The sequence below is a fragment of the Colobus angolensis genome, unplaced genomic scaffold (assembly GCF_000951035.1).
Source record: "Colobus angolensis palliatus isolate OR3802 unplaced genomic scaffold, Cang.pa_1.0 Scaffold84, whole genome shotgun sequence".
In the NCBI taxonomy this organism is placed as follows: Eukaryota; Metazoa; Chordata; class Mammalia; order Primates; family Cercopithecidae; genus Colobus; species Colobus angolensis.
Genome location: NW_012122265.1, coordinates 2,908,100 through 2,929,899, shown reverse-complemented (window position 1 = coordinate 2,929,899; position 21,800 = coordinate 2,908,100). Strand labels below are relative to the sequence as shown.

General features: G+C 54.1%; 1 protein-coding gene across 4 annotated transcripts in view; it reads left to right on the top strand.

The window, feature by feature from the left end:
• CARS (cysteinyl-tRNA synthetase) overlaps positions 1 to 19,985 on the top strand; it is a 55,915-nt gene extending 35,930 nt beyond the window's left edge. For 3 of the 4 annotated variants that reach the window (XM_011930114.1, XM_011930112.1, XM_011930115.1), the window contains 13 exons: positions 1,035 to 1,147; positions 2,094 to 2,222; positions 2,603 to 2,732; positions 2,838 to 2,941; positions 3,406 to 3,503; positions 4,075 to 4,264; positions 5,497 to 5,565; positions 8,915 to 8,996; positions 14,370 to 14,450; positions 15,895 to 15,962; positions 18,311 to 18,370; positions 18,862 to 18,945; positions 19,667 to 19,985. In XM_011930114.1, the coding sequence (XP_011785504.1) occupies positions 1,035 to 1,147; positions 2,094 to 2,222; positions 2,603 to 2,732; positions 2,838 to 2,941; positions 3,406 to 3,503; positions 4,075 to 4,264; positions 5,497 to 5,565; positions 8,915 to 8,996; positions 14,370 to 14,450; positions 15,895 to 15,962; positions 18,311 to 18,370; positions 18,862 to 18,945; positions 19,667 to 19,801 (1,343 nt within the window). In that variant the 3' untranslated portion in view covers positions 19,802 to 19,985. Of the gene's footprint in view, positions 1 to 1,034; positions 1,148 to 2,093; positions 2,223 to 2,602; positions 2,733 to 2,837; positions 2,942 to 3,405; positions 3,504 to 4,074; positions 4,265 to 5,496; positions 5,566 to 8,914; positions 8,997 to 14,369; positions 14,451 to 15,894; positions 15,963 to 18,310; positions 18,371 to 18,861; positions 18,954 to 19,666 lie in introns of all 4 variants that reach the window. The other variant, XM_011930113.1, reaches the window with a different exon arrangement.
• The last annotated feature ends 1,815 nt before the right edge of the window (positions 19,986 to 21,800 follow it).

The window sequence follows — 21,800 nt, the reverse complement described above, 5'->3', positions numbered from 1 at the left end:
AGGAAAGGCTGCAGCAGCCAGGCAAGACCTGGAGTGGGTCCTGGCAACCTTGTGCCTGCAGGGAAGGCCTCTGCTCTGCCCATTCATCGAGCAAAGGCTGATTCTCTGTGTGGCCTTTGGACTGGCTCACAGGTTTCTGTGTTCACAGCAGCTGCTCTTTTCCATTGGTCCTGCGTGTATCGTTGAGCGAAATCTGCAGTGATGGTGCGTGCGCTTTCTGGGGACTCAGACCATGTTGTACCCTGAGTATCAGGTGGCTGAGTGTCACCAAGTCAATGCATGGAATTCACCAAGGGCTTATTTCTCATCCCTCCAGCAAGGCATAGACGGTCTCATTTGTTGTTGGCCGGGTGATCGTTGGCTTTGTCTAGGAAATAGAATTTGTGCCAGGAGTCGCACTCCCCTTTTCTTATGGCCTTCCTGGACTATTCTTTAGTTTTCTTCACCTTTTTTCCTCTTATAAATACACAAGGACAGCAAGTGTCCTCTTCACCACTGCACTGCCGCCAGGTTCCCTGCAGTAGTACACGGCAGCTTAGCTGCGTCCTTGTATCCCCTGGAACCCGTAAGCAAATAGTCGTGCAGGCCCTTGACATATTGGCCCCCCTGCATGAACCAGGCAGGATCCCTGAGCCATGCCCCAGTGGGCTGTACCACTACGTCACCTCCTAGCTTTAGCCCAGAGTGCTGTCACCTGTCCTAGGCACTGGTGGGCTAATGCTGTGAGAAGGCAGCAGGAAGGAGAATGTCTTACGGAGACCCCGGATGTGGCCTCAGGTCAGCCAGGTCTGCTTGGACACTGGTGTATAAGCTGGTGACTTTGGGGCTTATGAACCATTCTGTAAATCTAGACACTGGGTCAACACCAGAATCTGGTAATACATAGTAAACTTGAAGAAGTGCGTGAGCCGAGTTAATAAACAGAAGTTAATCAGAAGGACTGACCATTAGTCACCCAGGATGGCCTTGAAGCGCGACACCTGGATCTGTGGGTGCTGCTGAGTGACCTTGCCTGGCATCCCTCATGTTTGCAGGGGACCTGAGCATCTCTGCAGACCGCCTGAGCGAGAAGCGCTCTCCCAACGACTTTGCTCTATGGAAGGCCTCTAAGCCCGGAGAACCATCCTGGCTGTGCCCTTGGGGAAAGGTGAGCGAGTGGCCTAGAAGGTGTGGGGCTTGGGCAGGGGCACTGGCACCAGCCGCACTCTCAGGCCGCCAGCAGAGGCCGCTCTAGGTGTGAAGGATGTTGTCACTGGGCCAGAACCTGGTGTTTGTGCAGCACAGGCTGCCTGGCCCCAGGGACCTGGACATCATGGAAACTCCCTGAGTCTCTGGACAAATCGCTTCCCTCCCGGGATTTCTGTTTCCTGGTCTGTACGTGGAGACGTGATCAGCGTCGACCTCCATGGAGGCTTCTTGGTTCTTGTGTTCTGTGACTCTGAATTGAGTATTCCAGGCCCCAGGGTGTAGGATACCTTCTGATATTCCCGGTAACAGCAGTTCTCGACTGCAGGGTAACCTGGGAAGGGGCGTGACCATCTGCAGCTGTCAAAGGCTCAGAGGTCTGGATGTAATTCACTAACTTCACCTAAGCCTCAGCTCACACAGGACTGGTTTAGGAACTTCACCAAAGAAGGCTATCCTTAGTCTTTTTTTTTTTTTTTTTTGAGACAGAGTCTTGCTTTGGTCACCAGGCTGGAGTGCAGTGGCGCCATCTCACCTCACTGCAGCTTCTGCCTCCCAGGTTCAAGCGATTCTCCTGCCTCAGCCTCCGGAGTAGCTGGGATTACAGGCACATGCCACCATGCTCAGCTAATTTTTGTATTTTTAGTAGAGATGGGGTTTCACCCTGTTGGCCAGGCCACTCTTGAACTCCTGACCTCGTGATCTGCCTGCCTCGGCCTCCCAAAGTGCTGGGATTATAGGTGTGAGCCACCTCGCCCAGCCTTCCCTTAGTCTTTTCATGTGTGGGATTTAACACTTATTCCAATAAAGTTCAGAGGGTTTAAGGGCCATCAACTTGGAGTGATAAATGATAAAGGCCTGAACACGCGGGTAGGCGGGTCGGTCACTGTGTGTTCGACTTTCTCCAGGGTCGTCCGGGCTGGCATATCGAGTGCTCGGCCATGGCAGGCACCCTCCTAGGGGCTTCGATGGACATTCACGGAGGTGGGTTCGACCTCCGGTTCCCCCACCATGACAACGAGCTGGCGCAGTCGGAGGTAGGCGGAGACAGGGTCCCCTTGTCAGCTGCAAGAGCACTGCAGTGGAGGAAAAGTCAGCCCGGGCCTCGCCTCAGGAGGGCCTCTCTCACTAGCACTTGACACCTTCCTCAGGGCTTGTGGAATCTGAACCCTGATCGTTTAGTGTGGTTGCCTGCATTGACGGCCTGGCCTCTGGCAATAGACTGGCCTGGATTTGAACCAGTTGTGGTACCTACTGGCTTATTAACCTGGGCTCTCCTTCCGAGCCCTGCCTGTACCACCTGGGAAATGCAGCTCCTGCGCGTGGACAGCACCCACAAGGCAGCAGACAGTGCAGGTGGCAGGAGGCGGCCCCAGTGACACATGACTGTTGACATCCTATGTCTCTTTCCGCACAGGCCTACTTTGAAAATGACTGCTGGGTCAGGTACTTCCTGCATACAGGCCACCTGACCATTGCAGGCTGCAAAATGTCAAAGTCACTGAAAAACTTCATCACCATTAAAGATGCCTTGAAGAAGCATTCAGGTATACACTGGCTTCTCCCACAGACCCTACCCACCTTCTCATAGATGTGTAATGGCTGTAGCACTCGGGAAGATAAGGGCGTCGCTGTCTTGTGTCCCCCTGCAGCACGGCAGTTGCGGCTGGCCTTCCTCATGCACTCATGGAAGGACACCCTGGACTACTCCGGCAACACCATGGAGTCAGCGCTTCAGTATGAGAAGTTCTTGAATGTGAGTTCCCAGCCCCTTCCTGGAGGTTGGCGGAGCAGCCTCCCCTGCATAGTGGGCTCCTTGTGAAGTGGTGATAGGTGCAGCAGCCTCCCAGTGCCTCTCATGGAGACCAGCACATGGGTGAAAGCACCTCCATGCTAGTGGGTAAAACAGGCTCGGGACCACTCCTGAAATGGCCGACGGCTCGGCAGAGTGGACGGAGGCCTCATCCTCCCAGTCACGGCAGTGCGCGTCCTTCTGGCTTGTGCTTCCCACCGAACGAGCATCCGCGAACCCAAAGCAAGAACATGTTTCTGTCAAAGAAATACCTTTTCCTTTCTTTCTGACCACTTGTATAATGTCAGTGTATTCTGATCTTTCAGATTTTTACCAAAAGTAAAATCACAGCAGTAAAGCAGTTTTATCAGATATTTCAGGATAGAAAAGTCGTCTAAATGCTGTTAAACTGATTTTTCTAACTTCAGGAGTTTTTCTTAAATGTGAAAGATATCCTTCGAGCTCCTGTTGACATCACTGGTCAGTTTGAAAAGTGGGGAGAAGAAGAAGCAGAACTGAATAAGAAGTAAGGTGGTGCCTTTTCTTTGGGGTTTTCCAGCATGCCCATGTTCTATGCCTAACCTCGCGTCTTGGCCACCATGTGTCCTGGACTGTCGAGGAAGGGCTGGGGACACTGTCGTACATTGTGCAGAATTCATTCAGGGCAGGCGGCTCCGCTAATGGGAGCTGCTCTGGTTGTTCAAGTGCGTGGAGAATTTACTTTTTGTTTTTTTCCTTTTGAGACGGAGTTTCGCCCTTGTTGCCCAGGCTGGAGTGCAATGGCATAATCTCGGCTCACCGCAACCTGCACCTCCCGGGTTCAAGTGATTCTCCTGCCTCAGCCTCCTGAGTAGCTGGGATTACAGGCGCCTGCCACCACGCCCAGCTAATTTCATATTTTTAGTAGAGACGGGGGTTTCTCCATGATTATCAGGCTGGTCTCGAACTCCTGACCTCAGGTGATCCACCCACCTCAGCCTCCCAGAGTGCTGGGATTACAGGCGCTGTAATTCCTGTAATCTGTGCCTGGCCACATGGAGAATTTCTGTGGTGTGTTATCAGGTCTGACTTCACATTCCTTCCTCTTTGTTGCTCAGCTTTTATGACAAGAAGACAGCAATTCATGAAGCCCTCTGTGACAACGTTGACACCCGCACAGTCATGGAAGAGATGCGGGCCTTGGTCAGTCAGTGCAACCTCTATATGGCAGCCCGGAAAGCCGTGAGGAAGAGGCCCAACCGGGCTCTGCTGGAGAACATCGCCCTCTACCTCACCCATATGCTGAAGGTAACCCAGGCCCCAGGTAGGCATATCCCTCAGCCTGTGCAGACACAGGAGCCAGGCCCCAGGACTGGGAGAACGGAGGCCTCTGGTGCCCCCCACGCTGTGCCTGGTGCCCAGCACCTCTGAGTGGTGGAGACATGCCTCTATCCACGCGTTTGGTTCCTGGTGTACTTTTCACACGTTAGAGATGACACCCATAAGCACAGCACAGCTATAACCTATAGCCTGTAACACTTTGGGAGTTATAACCGCCTGTAACCCCAACACTGTGGGAGGCAGGTGAGTGTATCACTTGAGCCCAGGAGTTCAAAACCAGCCTGGGCAACATAGTGAAACCCCATGTCTATAAAATACATTAAAAATTAGCCAGGTATGGTGGCACACACCTGTTATGCAGCTGCTTGGGAGGCTGAGGTGAGGTACTCGCTTGAGCCCAGGAGGGTAAGGCCATAGTGAGGCATGACTGTACTACTGTACTCCAGCCTGGGCAGTAGAGGGGAGACCCTGTCTTAAAAGCAGACAAAAAGAAGTAACACCCATATAGTTGTGCCTTACTCAGAGCTATTTCTTTCCTTTGCCTCAGTTTCCCTCTACTCCCATCTTGGAGTTTGAAAAACAAAACCAGGCCAGGCGCGGTGGCTCATGCCTGTAATCCCAGCACTTTGGGAGACCCAGACAGGCAGATCACGAGGTCAGGAGATCGAGACCATCCTGGCTAACACGGTGAAACCCTGTCTCTACTAAAAAAAAATACAAAAAATTAGCCAGGCATGGTCGCGGGCTCCTGTAGTCCCAGCTACTTGGGAGGCTGAGGCAGGAGAATGGCGTGAATCCAGGAAGCGGAGCTTGCAGTGAGCCGAGATTGCACCACTGCACTCCAGCCTGGCCTCCTCTCTGAAGACATCCTGTGCAGAGCCCTTCCCCGCAGTGCACGTGGAAAGGCCAGCAGGGCCTGGACTCACTCCCCTGCCCTCTCCTCCTCTTTCCTTGTTGTCGGGCTCCAGTGGCTTCTGGCTGAAACAGAGCCGTAGAGGGTAGCTATGAGTCAGGGCCATCCTGGAGCAATGAGGGCACCCTCAGGCTCGTGTTTCTTGGGCTCCTGGAGCTGCTGCTTCTGTCTCTTTCCTGGTTTTGGGGCACCCCCTCCCGTGAATTAGGAACACAGCTCATGGCTGCTCACCACATGCGGGCTTCATTTCCCCACAGCTTCAGATTCCATCTGTTTCTTTTCCTAGATCTTTGGGGCCATAGAAGAGGAGAGCTCCCTGGGGTTCCCGGTTGGAGGGTCTGGAACCGGCCTCGATGTGAGTAGCATACCGGGTCCTGCCTTCGGCACCTGCCCCCTCCCCATGCCCTCCCGCTCTGTGTCCTTCTGAGCTGCGCCTCGTCCGTCCACCCGCCCGCACCAGACCCTTCCGGATAACGCCTCGGGCTGAAAGGCAGAGCTGGCTCTGAGGGTGCTGAGTGTGGTCAGCTGCCCTGCCAGTGTGGAGGGTCTGTCTCGGTTGTGACTGTTGCTCTGGGGCACTTTGCCATTGTGCTGTCCCATGAGCTTAGTCTTGGACCCCAACTACATAATGCCACTGCTTATTTGCATTTTGCTGTGGCCGCTTGGCCTCATGAACTCTCACGTGACTTTGTCACATACACTGACCTGTACTCAGTAAACGCTTCATCGAGAGGCCGCAGCGTCCACAAACAGCACAGAGTTTACACCGATGGGGAGACACACCACTGTCCGCCTCAGTCCCCATGGGGCTGGGCAGATGCCCTACCAGGCGTCGGTCCACATGGCCTGAGCCAGAACCCCGTGCCCCAGAACTGTGGCCCACAGGTCAGGGGGAGGTCATCCTATAGAGCCCCCTGTCTAGCGGGTCTGTGCAGTGAGAAAATCTATCCAGAACACCCTGGCTGTCCGTTGCTGGCTTCCATTTGCAGTTGGCCTGTGAGCAGACACACGCTGTCAGTCATATCCCTCTGCTGTAGAACCCCTGTCCCCTCTGACATGACCACAGTCTGGCTTCTGCAAATGGACTTCCACCCCCTCCCAGGTCAAGAATGCTCTTTAACTATTCAATTAGAATGCAGATCTAAATATTTAAATATAACAACTGTAATTTTAATTAAAACAGGAGCTTAGTACAAAGTGAAAATGCAAAACGTTTTTAAAATCTTGTTTCCTAATGACAAGTGGTGTGAAGAGCCCCCACGCAGATGGAGCTTACAGATGCTCCCCCAGGAACCAACTTGCAAAGAGAAAACAGTCCGTGTTGTAAGAAGTCCTGCCAGAGCGCCTAGCCTGTGGACCTGGTGCCTTTTGCCAGCTTTAGCACTAGCTAGCTGTTGGTGTGGTATTTTTGAGACTTCCTGATATGAGCCTTCTTTGGTGCTTTTAAGAAAACCCACATAGCTTCTTTGTTCTCTTGCGCAAATGATACTAAGATACTTACTTTCTTTATAAACAAAAAACCAAAACATACCTCCTGGGTCAAAGTCAGCCTGCCTTTGAACTGCAGTGTTTTTCATCTTAATGGCTGCTGTGGTTGGTGGGGGGTGCCTTCAGTGTGCTGTGTACACGCATCTGCATCCCCCAAGCAGCCTCGTTTGGCCTTTGCAGTCAGCTGATTGGGAAGAAGCAGCTGTGGCGAATGGTGAGCCTGCTGGCAAAACGTCCTGTGCCCACACATCATGGCCATTTGACATTCATAGATTAACTTCCAAATCCAAATGGTTTTAGGAGCAAGCAAGGCAGCTCCTACATCTTGTACCACCTCAGCGTTACCACACAGCCACTTGCTAGTGTGCTCAGGTGGGAGTTGCAGCCCCAGGCATCCTTGAGACAGACCCCTGCAGCCATTCTGAGAGCTCCCCTCCAGTGCCCCTAAGGCTGGGGCTGAGCCTGGCAGTGGGGTCCTTCCCTGAGGCTTGTCTGGGTTGGCTGTGTGATGGGTGGAGATACGGATCTAAAACCCCCAAGAAGTCCAAAGTTCAGATGCAGAATTGGATGTAAGGGAGCTTGGCTTAGACTCAAGGGCTTGTTAGCCTGCCTGACTTTTGCACTTGCTAAATTTGTGTGTTTTTGTTTTTGAGATGTAGTCTCACTCTGTCGCCCAGGTTGGAGTGCAGTGGCGCCATCTCCGGTCACTGCAACCTCCGCCTCCCGAGTTCAAGTGATTCTCCTGCCTCAGCCTCCCAAGTAGCTGGGACTACAGGCGTGCACCACCATGCCTGGCTAATTTTTTTTGTATTTTAGTAGAGACTGGGTTTCACTATGTTGGCCAGGCTAGTCTCGAACTCCTGACCTCATGATCCACCCACCTCGCCCTCCCAAAGTGCTGGGATTACAGTCGTGAGTCACTGTGCCCAGCTAGCACTTGCTAATGTTTTTGTTTTGGTTATTGAGCTGCTGAATCAGCTAAGGGGCAGGGAGCAACCTTGCTCAAAAGCCTAAAACCTTTTCTGTCCTGTTAAAAAAAAAAGGGAAATGCTAGCCCAGCGTGGTGGCTTACGCCTGTAGTACCAGCACTTTGGGAGGCTGAGGTGGGTGGATCACCTGAGGTCGGGAGTTCGAGACTAGCCTGACCAACATGGAGAAACCCTGTCTCTACTAAAAATACAAAATTAGCCAGGCGTGGTGGCACATGCCTGTAATCCCAGCTACTCGGGAGGCTGAGGCAGGAGAATCTCTTGAACCTGGAAGGCGGAGGTTGCGGTGAGCCAAGATCACCATTGCATGCCAGCCTGGGCAACAAGAGCGAAACTCTGTCTCAAAAAAGAAAAGGGGGAAATGCTTTGGGAGGCCGAGGTGGGCAGATCACGAGGTCAGGAGATTGAGAACATCCTGGCCAACATGGTGAAACCCCGTCTCTACTAAAATACAAAAAATTGGCTGGGCGTGGTGGTGTGTGCCTGTAATCCCAGCCACTCGGGAGGCTGAGGCAAGTGAATCTCTTGAACCCGGGAGACGGAGGTTGCGGTGAGCTGAGATCACACCACTTCGCTGCAGCCTGGTGACGGAGCAAGACTCCGTCTCAAAAAAAAAAAGGGAAATGTAGTAGAAAGGTTTTTCTATCCTGTGGCCGCCTCCCCAGTGTTACTGTGGGTAGTGAATATTAGTGTAGCTGCTATTGTGCATGTAGATAGTAGGTACTGAATGGAGTTCATTAATCTTAAACAAGTGTATGTGTGACCACAGATCAGACGAAAGCACGGCCCGGGAGCCGCCAGCCTCAGCATAGGTAAGGCCCCAGCCTGGGGAGTGATGTCCTTGGGCCCCTTAGGAAATAGTCCCTCCCAGAGATGGCCCCTCTGCAACCATAAAGACAAGCTGTTTCACAGCAGCGTGTCTGACCTGAGAAAAGCAGGGCCTGTCAGCAGCTGGGCAGAGCGGCTGCAGAGCCCACCTGCTGCAGTAGAAAGGAAGCTCACTTCATGCTCTCTGGCCTGAGAGTCTGTGTGACTTGTACACCTAGCAGGGACCACGTGTCGGGGACGAGAGCATCCAGGCTCTGGGATGCCGGTCACAGCTGTAGTGTGCACAGCAGCACTGCCCATGGCAGTCCCTGCCCTGTGTCATGGCCGCTGAGTTATTCTTCAGTTATGAATATAGGAGTGTGAGCAGCTCTCAGCGAACCAAAATTGTTCTTTCCACAGCTCGAGTCCACAGTCATGCCCTACCTTCAGGTGTTATCAGAATTCCGAGAAGGAGTGCGGAAGATTGCCCGAGAGCAAAAAGGTGAGGACCAGTTGCTGGAAAGTGTGGGAGCCGTTCCCCTCACTGGGCTCCCTGGACTCGGGCGTCTCCCCCTAGGCACTATGGCATTCGGGCTGGATCATCCTCTGTGAAGGCTGCCCTGTGCATCACAGGGTGTTGAACGGCGTCCCGGGCCTGGATCCACCAGGTCCGTTAGCACCACACACCCCAGTCACCACAGCCCTGCCTGTCCCTGCAGGGCAGACTCCTTGAGTGAGTGCAGCTGAGTGGGCACTGGGGACCAAGGGTGCGATATGATGGGCCAGTGCTGATTTGCCTCTCCTTCTCTGAGCTGAGACAGAATGGAGGGCCTTCTGACCAGCCGCCACCAGCTGCCCTTTGGCTCGCACTGGGGCTTATTTTTGCTCCTGGTGACCTGGTAGGCTGCGTGCCCTGAGGTGTGGCTCGTTCCTGCTGCAGAGTGGAGCTGAGGTGGAGCTTCCAGGGTTCCCTTGTCTGCTGAGGCATGCCAGATGAATGCTTGAACTTGGGGTTCACACAGTGGCCCCTCACTGTCCATAAGCAGCCATTCCTCCACCTTTTGACATTTCTGAGATGTGTGTGGTTTAAGACTTAGAAAGTGCTGGATCTGAGCATTCATTTTGAGGGCCAGTTTTTAAAAAGTGTTAAACACAGCAACAAGCAGCGTCCGTCAGGCCTTTGCTTCTCACTGAGTAGTTCTGATTGGTGAGTAACAGCATAGCTGAGAACACACACTGAGGACTTAGGATGTCCTGGGCCCTGCCTACTGCTTGCTGCACATTGCCTCGTTTACCCCCATGATCCTCCAAAAGAGGAAAGCAGAGCCCCAGCCGGGTCACACTGACCTTGAATGCTACTCCGTTACCTGCTGTGCTACGCTGCCTCCCCAGGGGGCCTCTATGTTGTGGGAAGTCAGACCTAGGATCCACCTGGTCCCCATCTGTGCATAGCCCATCATGGCGAGTCACAGTGGGGCAGCATCCCGGCAGGGCATGCTGAAGATAGAGCAGACAGAGACCCAGCAAGCCTCTAGGAGAAGCTGCACCTTGAGGAAGGTCAGGAAGCCTGGGCGAGTGGAGGGGCTGAGAGGTGGAGGAGCTGAATCTGGGCCTGTTTCAGGCAGGTGACGGCGGAGCAGGAGGTGGGAGGGCAGGAAAGAGTTTTAGGAGCTCAGAGCTCCACAGGCTGCAGGACAGAGTGCAGGACACTGGGTGGGAGGAGAGGCTGGCTGGGCTGCTGGGCTGCCACAAGTGCTCTGTGGAGAGGGGCCTGGGCCTGACCAAGCCCCTAACAGGCCGCGGTGGGTGCACTTGACCTGACCGGGTAAGCACCATCGCCTCTCTCCAACCCCTGATGCCCTCAGCATTTCAAAGCACTTGAACCAAACGGAACCAAGCCTGGACCAGCCATTCAGGAGCAGCGCAGGGCTCTCCAGCAATCTTGGCAGCATTGACTTAGCGACATCGCTGGGGTCATGGGCTTGGGAAGGCCATTCCTGGAGGCAGCCTGGGCATTTCCACCTGTCTTCTGGGGAACATCGAAGGCCGAGCCCAGGCCCCAGCAACCCGGGTCACACAAGACTGTGCATGTGGCCTTGGCTTCTCTGGCATGCCACAGCCCCAGGAGGGCACTGAAGGGGGACTGGCCAGGCACAAGCTCGTGCTCGGTGGCACTGACCAGGACAGGGCTTGCTGAGGCCTGGAGAGTGGCACCAGCCAGCCAGCATTGGAAGTGGTTTGGTTTTGCTTTCTGTTTGCTTTTCACTTTTGTTTTGTTTTGTTGCTTGGAGCAGGTAGATGGATGATGTGGCCCCAGGTTAAGATGGTGGTGACCCCTACCCTGTACATCATCCCATATGTGCCTTGTGAGCCAGAGACCCTGGGGATCCAGGGACTCAGACCTTCCGACGGGGCAGCGTGTTAGAGGTGGCTCTGGCGCAATCACCCTGTCTCCCCAGCAGCAGCAAATAGTGACTTTTTTGTCACTCACTGTTATCTCATGGCTGGCCAAGGAGAAAGTGAGTGTATAACAGACCCGGGTGGCCCACAGATCAGCTAGGATCTGCTTGGCCCAGGCCAGGTGCTCCACAGACGAAAAAGAAACCGTTTCCCCTGGAAATGCCTCCATGGTCTAGTCAGCTAGAGAGCACAGGCCTGGCAAGGAGGGCCGTGGGTTCGGGGTTTGACCAGGAGAGAGACACTGAAGTGAGAAAGCCAGGGGCTAAGCCAGGGTCCTCTGCACTGGCGAGATGATGCCATTTCCCCATCGCCAGTTTTTTGTTTTCATTGTGTTAAAATATACAGCTCAGTGCCATTAGGGACATTCACAGTGTTGTGCAGCTGCCACCATCCGTCTCCGGGACTCTTCCCTTTTCCCAAACTGGAACTCTGTCCCCGTGGAACAGCAACTGCACATCCCCGCCCTCAGCCCCTGGTGCCCACCCTCTACTTCTGTCTCTGTGGATTTGACTACTCCAGGGACCTCACGTGAGTGGAGTCACAGTGTTTGTCCTGTGTCTGGCTTATTTCACTGAGCACAGTGTCCTCAGGTCTATCCATATCGCAGCCTGTGTCAGGACCTCCTGTCTTTTTAATGGCCGAATCATATTCCGTGAATGGATGGACCCTGGTCGGTTCTTCTGTGGATGAATTCTCATCACCTTTGCGTTATCTTTGTAGCCCACGTTTCTCTTCAGTAAATCCCTGATGATGATGTCACTGTCTGCTCCTCTGCCCCAGCTCTGCTAACAGAAGCTGCAGAGGCTAGCAATGGGTGATCATCGGAGCGGGCACCAAGAAGCCTCCCGGGCCACACTCCCTGTGGGAAAGGGGCACACGCCGTACCCCTCGGGCCCACACCAGCCTTGGGTCTGGATTCTGAGGAGCTGAGGAAGAAACCTCGTAGCCGCTATGGCACCCAGCAAAGGAAAATGTAGTCCCTGGGTCAGGTGCCACTCACGAGGGCACCTGTGCCAGCTGCCCAGCTTCACAGGGTCAGGGGCCGCTCACGAGGGTACCTGCGCCAGCTGCCACACCAGAAGAGGTGTGCCTGTGCCTGGCATCTGCTCTTCAGCTCTGTGAACACAGGTTCCTGGAGCGCCAGGGAATGCCCACCATGTGCTGGGCCGGGGGCAGGAGGCAGGACACTTGCTGGAGAGGCAGCAGTTGCACTGTAGGTGTTCAGGCGCTGTGGGTTCACCTGATGCTTCTGAGGAGCTGCTCACTAGCAGGTGGCCCCAATGCATCTTCTCCTTCTCAAATGTCATGGAGACAGCCTCCTACATGCGACAGGACTGTGAGGCTGGGCAGCTGGCACGGGTGCCCTTGTGGGTGGCCCCCGACCCAGGGACTACATTTTCCTTTGCTGGGTGCCATAGTGGCTACGAGCCTTCTTCCTCAGCTCCTCAGAATCCAGACCCAGAGGCCGGTGTGGGCCCGAGGGGTACGGCGTGTGTCCCTTTCCTCCAGGGAGTGTGGCCCGGGAGGCTTCTTGGTGCCTGCTCTGATGATCACCCATGGTGGGTGGGCTGGGGTGACAGTAACCACGGGTGCTGGCTTGCCTTCCTTCTAATGAGGGTGCCGTCCAGGGGTGGCTTTCAAAGACTGAAGGGCAGGCACCTACCTCAGCTCATGCCCCAGTCAGCCCCTCCTCAGATGGCTGAGGAGGGCCCATTCCCAGGAATGATACTGCAGACAAATATAAAGGCCGTCGTTCCCCTAGGTCCCTGCCTGGGGAGGTTGAAACTCAGGAAGCTGCCCAAGGTGGCTGTGCTTGTGGGCAGGGCCTTGAAACCCAAGGATATGCATTTTTTTTCTTTTTTGAGATGGAGCCCGTCGCCAGGCTGGAGTGCAGTGGTGTCATCTTGGCTCACTGCAACCTCTGACTCCCTGGTTCAAGCGATTCTTCTGCCTCAGCGTCCCCAGTAGCTGGGATTACAGGCACGTTCTACCACACCCAGCTAGTTTTTGTATTTTTAGTAGAGATGGGATGTCACCATGTTGGCCAGGATGGTCTCGATCTCCTGACCTCGTGATCCACTCGCCTCAACCTCCCAAAGTGCTGGGATTACAGTCATGAGTCACCGTGCCTGGCTGGATATGTAAATATTCGATCTAGCAGTGAATGAAGGTGTGGGGTGCCCAGCAAGGAGCGGTAGGGGTCTCGGTCATGAGGACACAGCAGGAAAAGGACAGATGAGAATGGCAGTATGCACGTGGTCAGTGCTGCCCAAAGGCAGGGCAGGCAGGAGGATGGGGTGGGATGGCGGGGGTCCCAGCAGGCTGCGGGCAGGGCACCTGCCCACCTAGCACAGTTGGGTGCAGCAAGCTGAGGGGCCAGAAGAAAACTAAAGGGTGTGGTGACTCCAGCAAACCCAAGGTCAGATTTCAGAGCAGAAAGTTGTCACTTGGAGAGCAGCAAGCATCCGTCCTGTCGATGTAGCCTAGGAGATGCTGTCGCATCACCCAATACTCAGGAGTCTTTCTGAGATAGGGTGGCATCCCATTTACCCTGCAACACCCAAAACTCCTTATGTCCTGTTCCCCACCTGGGCATTGTGCATGGGCTGGGGACGGGGAAAACTTGGGCAGAGCAGAGGCACAGAGGGCATCTGGTAGAGACTGCGTGAGGAGCCCCTCAGGAGAACCGTGGGATGCCGGGCAAGTCTGCAGTGCTGTGCTCTGAAGCTAGTCAGCCACAGACGCCTGGGTTTCCAAGTGAAGCTCCCTCCCTATGTGATGGAGGTCATGGCCGCTCTCCCTGTCACGCTTCCCTTCACCCTCCCAGCTGGGCTTGGTCCCCAGTCAGAGGCAGAGGTGAGCACAGTCTTGGGAAGCAACTTGTGGTCCAGCCCCACTGCTCACCCCTGCCTTTCCAGCTGCGTTTGCTTCAGCCCTGGGAGGCCTGATTCTCACAGAGCCAGAGCTCTTTAGTGGTCCTGCGACTCAGCTCTCCTGGGTCCCGGTCAGGACCCCTATCCCAGTCCTGTGTGCATTTGGGAACCAAGTCCTTAGGGGCTTGAGTCTAAATGGTCCTTCCGTAAGAAAACTGATTCTAGCACCAACAGAGAAACTGCCTCAGATGAAGAGTGTTAGCACCCGTAGGGACCCCCAGGCCTGTCCTGACCCTCCCGCCTCTGCTATTGGCCCAACTTGGGTCCCTTTCCTGGAAGAACCGCTTCCAGCAGCCATTGTGCTTCCTCTCAGCTCTGCTCTGCACCCCCAGAACAGACCCTGGGCTTACGAGGGACACTCGTCTCTGGGCCTCTGTAGCCGATCAAGCTGCTAGCCCCTCCCTCCCAAGCACTGGAGGAGGCACTCGTTCTGTGGGCCCCGGCCCCTCATATCTAACGGAACTGCTCTGCTTTCCCTGCAGTCCCTGAGGTTCTGCAGCTCAGCGATGCCCTGCGGGACGACATCCTGCCCGAGCTTGGGGTGCGGTTTGAAGACCACGAAGGTGGGTGAGCCCTTGCTGTTTGCTATGAAGTTACCAGGAGCTTGGAGAGGTGTCACAGGGAGAGCTCCCGGGGCTGGGCCGAGGCTCATGCATCATAATTGTTGATGCAGAATCCCAAAGTGGCAGCCCCGTGGGTCCCCCAGCACCATTCCTCCGCTGGCCAGCCTGGCAGGGGCAGGGGAGCATAGCTCCATCCCACTGCGGCGTGTGGTGGCGTCACCTCCCCTGCGTGTCATCTCCCCTTGGGGCCTGGCTGCCCACTGCCCCTGTTGCTGCTGCCTCTGATGCTCTCAGCTAAGGAAACCAGCCTGTATCCTGTACACTGTCAACAAAGTTCATGCTGTCCTCCCACTTGGTAGAGGTTTTTCTGTTCTACAAAAAATTAATTTTTTTGTTTTTTATTTTTAATTTTTATTTATTTGTTGAGACGGAGTTTCGCTCTGCTGCCCAGGCTGGAGTACAGTGGCGTGATCTCGGCTCATTGCAACCTCTGCCTCTCGGGTTCAAGCGATTCTCCTGCCTCAGCCTCCCGAGTAGCTGGGATTACAGACGCCCACCACCATACATGGCTAATTTTCGTATTTTTAGTAGAGACAGGGTTTCACTGTGTTGGCCAGGCTGGTCTTGAACTCCTGACCTCAAGTGATCTGCCCACCTCAGCCTCCTAAAGTGGCATGAGCCACCATGCCTAGCCTTATTTTCAATTTTTGTAGATACATAATAGTTGTAAATATGTATCGGCTATATGTGATATTTTGATACATGCATATGATGTGTTATGATCAAATCTAGGTAACTGAGATTTCCATCATCTCAAGCATTTATCATTTCTTGTGTTATGAACCCTCCAATTCCACTCTTCCACTCTGCCCCTGGTAATTTTAAATCTCAGATGACATGTCATATTTTCCTACTCCTGGCTGGCAAGACCTTCCTACCTTCCAATTACAAAATGTTCTCGCCAGGTGTGGTGGCTCATACCTGTATCCTAGCACTTTGGGAGACTGAGGTGGCAGGTTACCTGAGCTCAGGAGTTCGAGACCAGCCTAGGCAACAAGGTGGAACCCTGTCTCCACTAAAATATAAAACATTAGCTGGGTGTGGTGATGCGTGTCTGTAGTCCCAGCTACTCGTGAAGCTGAGGCACGAGAATTGCTTGAACCTGATAGGCAAAGGTTGCAGTGAGCTGACATCATGTCACTGCACTCCAGCCTGGATGATAGAGCAAGACTCTGTCTCAAAAAAAAAAAAAAAAAAAAATCACACACAAACCAAAATGTTCTCTTGTACTACACTGCTGCGATGGAGGTTCTTGTTTGTTTTTCTCCAGTGGGCCCTCGCTCTGACTGGGCAGCACGGCATGGTCTGGGCAGGGCAGGGCTGGCCCAGCAGTGGGGATGGCCCACAGAGCCCAGCCTCTTCTCACACGCTGTTTATTTTGCAGGACTGCCCACGGTGGTGAAACTGGTAGACAGAAACACCTTATTAAAAGAGAGAGAAGAAAAGAGACAGGTGAGTAAAGTGAAAATGACTTAAGCTCAATATTTTTTGAAAATGTAAAAACCATTGCGGTTATTACACAGTTTACTTTTTAAGCATTGATGTTTACACTTTTTTTAAAATCCCAGTATTTATAAATGTCAGAAAGAAAAAATTAACTAGTATCTTCTAATGAAGCACCTCTTTTAAAAAGATTATTCCCTCAGTTTAAGTGAAAACCAATCACTTTTAGCAAACTGTGAAGCTGACATGTTAAGATCCCAGTCACACCTTGCCCTCACCTGGGTGGTGCATGTCACTGATGCATCTCCACCTCCTATGCCCAGCATACTCCCCACTTGCGCCCCACAACACTCCCAGGATTAGGGATGGTCCAGGTTCCTCGGTGCCTGATAGGAGAGAAGAACAGGAACAAAAACGCAGTGTCAGAACCTCTGGGCACAGTGCGTGGGGCACCCTGGGATGTAGGCAGCAGGATGAGAGGCACGTGGGCCCCCAGTGCACACTATGGGAGGTAGCCCTTGGGTGCTGTTGCCACCAGCAGGTGGGTCCCCAAGAGGCTTAAAGCAGGAGACCACCGTGGAGGGCGAGTTTGGATGTCACAGTTCTCAGGAAGGAGGCTCTGGGAAGAACTGAGGAAGGAGAATCGACAGGGTGGGTGATTGACCGATGAGATGTGCAAGGTCAGGGAAGGCATCTATGCCCAGCCCTGGACTGGCCCAAGGCACAAGGGGAGAGCTGATGCCAGATGCAAGTGTGGGTGGCTGGAGTTTGCAGTGCTTTGGAGGAATGACAAACTGGAACTCTGGGGAAAGCTCCAGTGGTGAGTGGTCTGCAGGTCCATCCTGGTTGGCAGGTTGGGAGGAGCTGGGCTTGCCCTGTGAAGTTGGCTGGTGTGACCGCCTCATCAGGGCCCCTCCTCATTCCATCACAGTCACTCACCGAGCCTTGGGTCTCGCCTGCCATGCTGTGCTGTGAGGTGGCCTGGTGCTGGCTGTACAAACACCCTGGCTTGCTGCACTCCCTGGCAGAGTGCTCAGAAGCAGGAAGCAGACAAGAGGAGCGCCAGGGCGGCCCGACCAGAGCCTCGCAGGCCCCGTACTCTTTGTGCTGGCCTTTCCACTGGCCACCTTGGCTGTGGCTTGTGACTTCTAGTAGCTCCTGTTTCCCAACCAAGGGACTCTTACCTCACCAAACTGCCGCGAGAAGGCATCCCCAGGCCCAAGGCACCATGGGGGAGGGATCCTGCCTCTCCCTATACCATTCCCACCAGCACATAAACACATCCTAACTTTTAAAGGGAAAAAGCAGAAATCCTGAGCACTGCCTCTCTGGTTCCTCCAAGCTCAGTGCCCCGCTTCTTCCTCCCCCACCTCAGCCCCTTCCCCTCGGCCGGCCCTGCTCTCCCTCCATCTACCTCGAAAGAGCTCAATCCTGTTGGCCCAGCCCCACCCTGAGTCTCTGAGATCTTTGTGCCTTCTTGGTTTCTTTTCCCCAGCTCTGTATGTGGAGCCTCCCCAGGAGACCTTACCTGGTCCTGCGGCTTCTCCACCATCTATCATGTATCCGATGGCCCAAAAACACTTGTGCCCAGCTGCCTACCTGATAGCTCCACTGGGCCGGGAAGCGCCTGAAACCTAGGCTGTCCAAAGGAAATGTGAAAATGTGATTTTCAGCTCCCCAAACTTGTTCCTTTTCCGTCAGTGGAGGGCATGTCTATTCGTGGAGTGGCTCAGGCCAGAACTTCCCAAAGCAACTGAGGGCCTCCCTCACCAGCACACAGCCTGCTGGCTCCACTAATAAGCTCTTCCTGCAGCATCAGGCTGCGCTCGCCCCTGCCCGGGTGCTGCCTGCAGGTTGGAGTGGGCTCTGGTCTCCTCACCCAGCCCCCAAGGCTGGCCTCTGCCCCCCTCTCCCCATCCAGCCCTGGGGCTCTTGCTCCTTCCCAGGTATCCCAAGACCCGCTCAGGGTAACCCTCGCAGTGCTGTCCTGGTCATTGCCTGATGGATCCTCTCTCCTTAGGCGAGGCTGACCATGCTGGTCCATTTCTTCATGTTAGTGGTGCCTGGATCTTTTAGCATTGGTTCTGTTTGTCTGCCTACTGCATACCTTTGCATCTAGGGCAGGGCCAGGCACCCAGAGGTGCCACCGAGGATCCCCAAAGGGAACGGAAGAGGGTGGGTGTGCTGCCCAGCACATGGACTTGCCTCCCCACAGTGGAATGGGCCTAGTCAGAGTTCAGCCCTCCATGCCAGGCCCTACGAGAGGGGCTTGTTTTGCGGGACCTCTCAGCCTGAGAGAGAGAGACCCAGCAGCCTGAGGCAGCCCTGTCTCATCCGGCTCTGTGCTGCCCCTCTAGGTTGAAGAGGAGAAGAGGAAGAAGAAAGAGGAGGCGGCCCGGAGGAAACAGGAACAAGAAGTAATGCACTTTGTTTGTTTGGGGGTGGAGGCTCTCCTGGGCAAGAGTGCACCCTGACCCCATGCCCTGTGGCTCTCTGTGCCTCCGTGGACCTTAGCCAGGCCCCTGCAGACCCTCGCAGAAGGCGCTCCGCTCTCTGCCTCCACCACCCAAGGCCTGCCAGGCCCTTCTCACATCGGGTGCAGGGAAGGCCTGGCCAAGGGGAAGGCTGTGCCATTTGGTCACAAGCTCTAAGACAGCATTTATAGACTTACTACTATTAGTGTTTCTAGCAAGCTTTCCACTATTGCTGTAGAAATAACATCTCATTTAATTTTAAATTCCTTGTATGTTCCCTCCACCTTGGCTTTCCCCTTCCCGTCTTTCATAGCACTCGGAATCTGGGGGCTGGGAAGCAAGTTGAGGGCTGGAGGTATGAGCCGATGTCGTTCACAGTGTGGAGCCCCAGGTGCTGCTCAATGGCAGTGACTGTGCTGTGCTGTGTGTTCCAGGCAGCAAAGCTGGCCAAGATGAAGATTCCTCCTAGTGAGATGTTCTTGTCAGAAACCAACAAATACTCCAAGTTTGATGAAAATGTAAGCATCCTTCTCTTCTTTTCGGAACTTTATTAGACCACATTAAATTGGGAGGACAGGAATTTTCAACCTTGGACAAGCAGATTTTCTGTCTGTAGAAAATTTGGAATCAAACCTGACACCTGCTTCAGGTCCAGGGCCTCCTGGCCCAACTACTGAGCTCTTTCCACAGCCCAGGCAACTAGGCAAGCCGTGCCAGGGCCACCCCTCCACTGGCGTGGCGAGTTCTGGTCCCTAGCCCTGGGAGTTGTGGCCCGGGCCGAGATCCACCCAGGCCCTCACAAGCTGGCTGAAGTGCGGTGGCGCAGATAGGCCTCCTGCCTCCAGGTCCTTCATCATAGCAATTCACAGCCACTGCCTCCAAACCTCTAGGCCCCTCCCTGCTGGCATTTGGATGTGTTTGCTGTGTACATTTGGGCCAGCTGTGTCAGAACTCAGCCATGGGTAGGCTCTGAGGGGCACAGTGCCCCTCACCTTAGTCAGGAAGCACCCCCAGACTCTGGCTGCTCCTCTCCCGTTCTTAGCTGCTAGAGCTGGCACTGCCAGATCAGTGTGCTGGCTCCAGATCAGTGTGCTGGCTCCAGAGCAGTGTGGTGACTGTCCAAGCAAGAGGACATGGCTGCATCAGGGAGATGCACACTTTGAGACAGGAGGGCAAAGAAAGGGGAGTTGGGCTTACCCAGGTGCAGAGACCAATAGCCACTGTGCTCTGGCTTTTCAGGGTCTGCCCACACATGACGCGGAGGGCAAAGAGCTCAGCAAAGGGCAAGCCAAGAAGGTGAAGAAGCTCTTCGAGGCTCAGGAGAAGCTCTACAAGGAATATCTGCAGATGCCTCAGAATGGAAGCTTCCAGTGAGGGGCGCAGGACTGACTTTTTAAACCATTGCGGACTAGTGGCTCCTGTCTGCCTCAGTGACAACGCTCCAGTGCTCCAGTCATGCTACAGTTGCCCTTGGGTCCTAAATTAAGAGTTGTGTTCATGTAGGTCCGTGTCGTCATTGGCTCTGAGACATTATAATAAATTTTTCTGAACAGTGAGACCCTCTCTGCCTTGTTCTGCATGTTCAGCACTTGGCAGGGGGCCTGGTGGCCAGCCAGGGCCGCTTGGTCAGCAGGTCACAACCGAGGTGCTTGGGTCTGTTGAGCTGCTTCAGCTGGCCGAGGAATTTCTCCCCCATGCTGATGGCTATCGGCTAATCTCTGGTGTGTGGGCACATTTGGAGGTATTTGAGTAGGAAAAAGACAGGCTCAGACTGGCAGAGCCGGCTGAGCCCTAGACAGAGGCCGCTCAGTCTGCCCTCGGGTTCTGATGAATAAACACACTGCAGGCTTCCTAGAGCCATTCCATACTGGGCAGCAGCAGAGCCATGGCTCAGCAGGCGGGCCCCTGGCGAGCTGCCCAGAACTGCCGTTGGAGACAGCAAGTCCAGGATGTGCATGGCTCATGGGTGAGATGTGGGCACAGCAGGGACCTTCTGTCCCCTGTGCCCAGTGTTGTCCTTGCCACCCTGCCCCCACACTTGGTTCACCTGGACTGAGAATCAACACCCAGACGCGAAGGTGCTTACCCATCCTTGGCTGAGGGGGGCGTAAGCAGAAGCCAGAGCCTGCTTCATGCCTGTGGAAGCTGGTGCCGGGCCATATCCGTCCGGACAAAAGACAGTCATTGGTGCTGTGGGCAGCCGGGGGACACTCGACCCAGTGCACGTGGATGGTGGCAGCAGCCCCAGCATGGGGAGTGTGGCAGTGTTGGGTTGTGGGTGCACCGGTTCTTGGTTGTTGCCCTCCATGTGCGCTTGCTGTTTACTGCAGTAGTGTGTGACACAGCAAAAGGCTGGAACCAGCCTGTCTGTGCATCAGCAGGGTGCTTGGCACAGCTTGAGAGCACCCACCCAATTATGTAGGGAGCACTAAGGTTATAAATCAATGGGGACAGTCTCTGGGTATTGATAGGTCTGACTTTGAACCTTGTCAGTGTTTTTTTCATCTATCTATCTATATATATAAATTTAAACCAGCAAGAAAGAAAAGTCCCCCAAACAAAGTAAAACAAACGTGTTCCAGTTATCTGTTGCCACTTAACAAATCACCCCAAAACTTCATGGCTGAAAACAACAACGATCATGTTAATAACTCATGGCTCTGGATTGACTGGACTCAGCAGATTGGTTTTCAGTTGCAGGCAGATGGGGTCATCTCTAGGTTTGTGCCTGGGTCCCATACTGGGGCTGCTTGGGCACCTTTTATCTCTGTGTGGTCTCTCTAGCTTGGCGGCTTCAGGGTGGCTGATTTCTGTCGCAGCAGCCTATAGCTCCAAAGGTGCAAGTCCTGAGAGAGAGAGCGAGACAGGAGCTATCTGGCCTTTTAGGATCTAACCTCGGAGGTCATGTCCTGACTTCCACTGTCCTCCCTAGTGGAGGCCGTCACAAGGCCCACCCACGTCCATGGGGAGGGCGAGGCATAGACACCACCCTGTGGTGGGCATTACTGGGTTCCAGAAGGGATGGGAAATACTACTGTGGCTATTTCAGAAAGTACTATACAGCACAAAACGATAAATCAAATTGGCAACCTCAAGAACTTGAACTGTCTGAGAATTGGCCATTTTTTGCTACACATCTTTAATGGGGTATCTTCTAAGGTCAAAAAAGGTGCAGAAAAGTCAATGCATTAGTTTTGTTGTTAGTAGTAACATTGGTATTGTAATTTTCAAACCCTATATGTCAAGACAAATAAGATCACTGACACCCAGGCTGGAGTGCGGTGAAGCAATCTCAGCTCGCTGCAACCTCCACCTCCTGGGTTCAAGCTATTCTTCTGCCTCAGCCTCCCAAGTAGCTGGGGCCACAGCCACA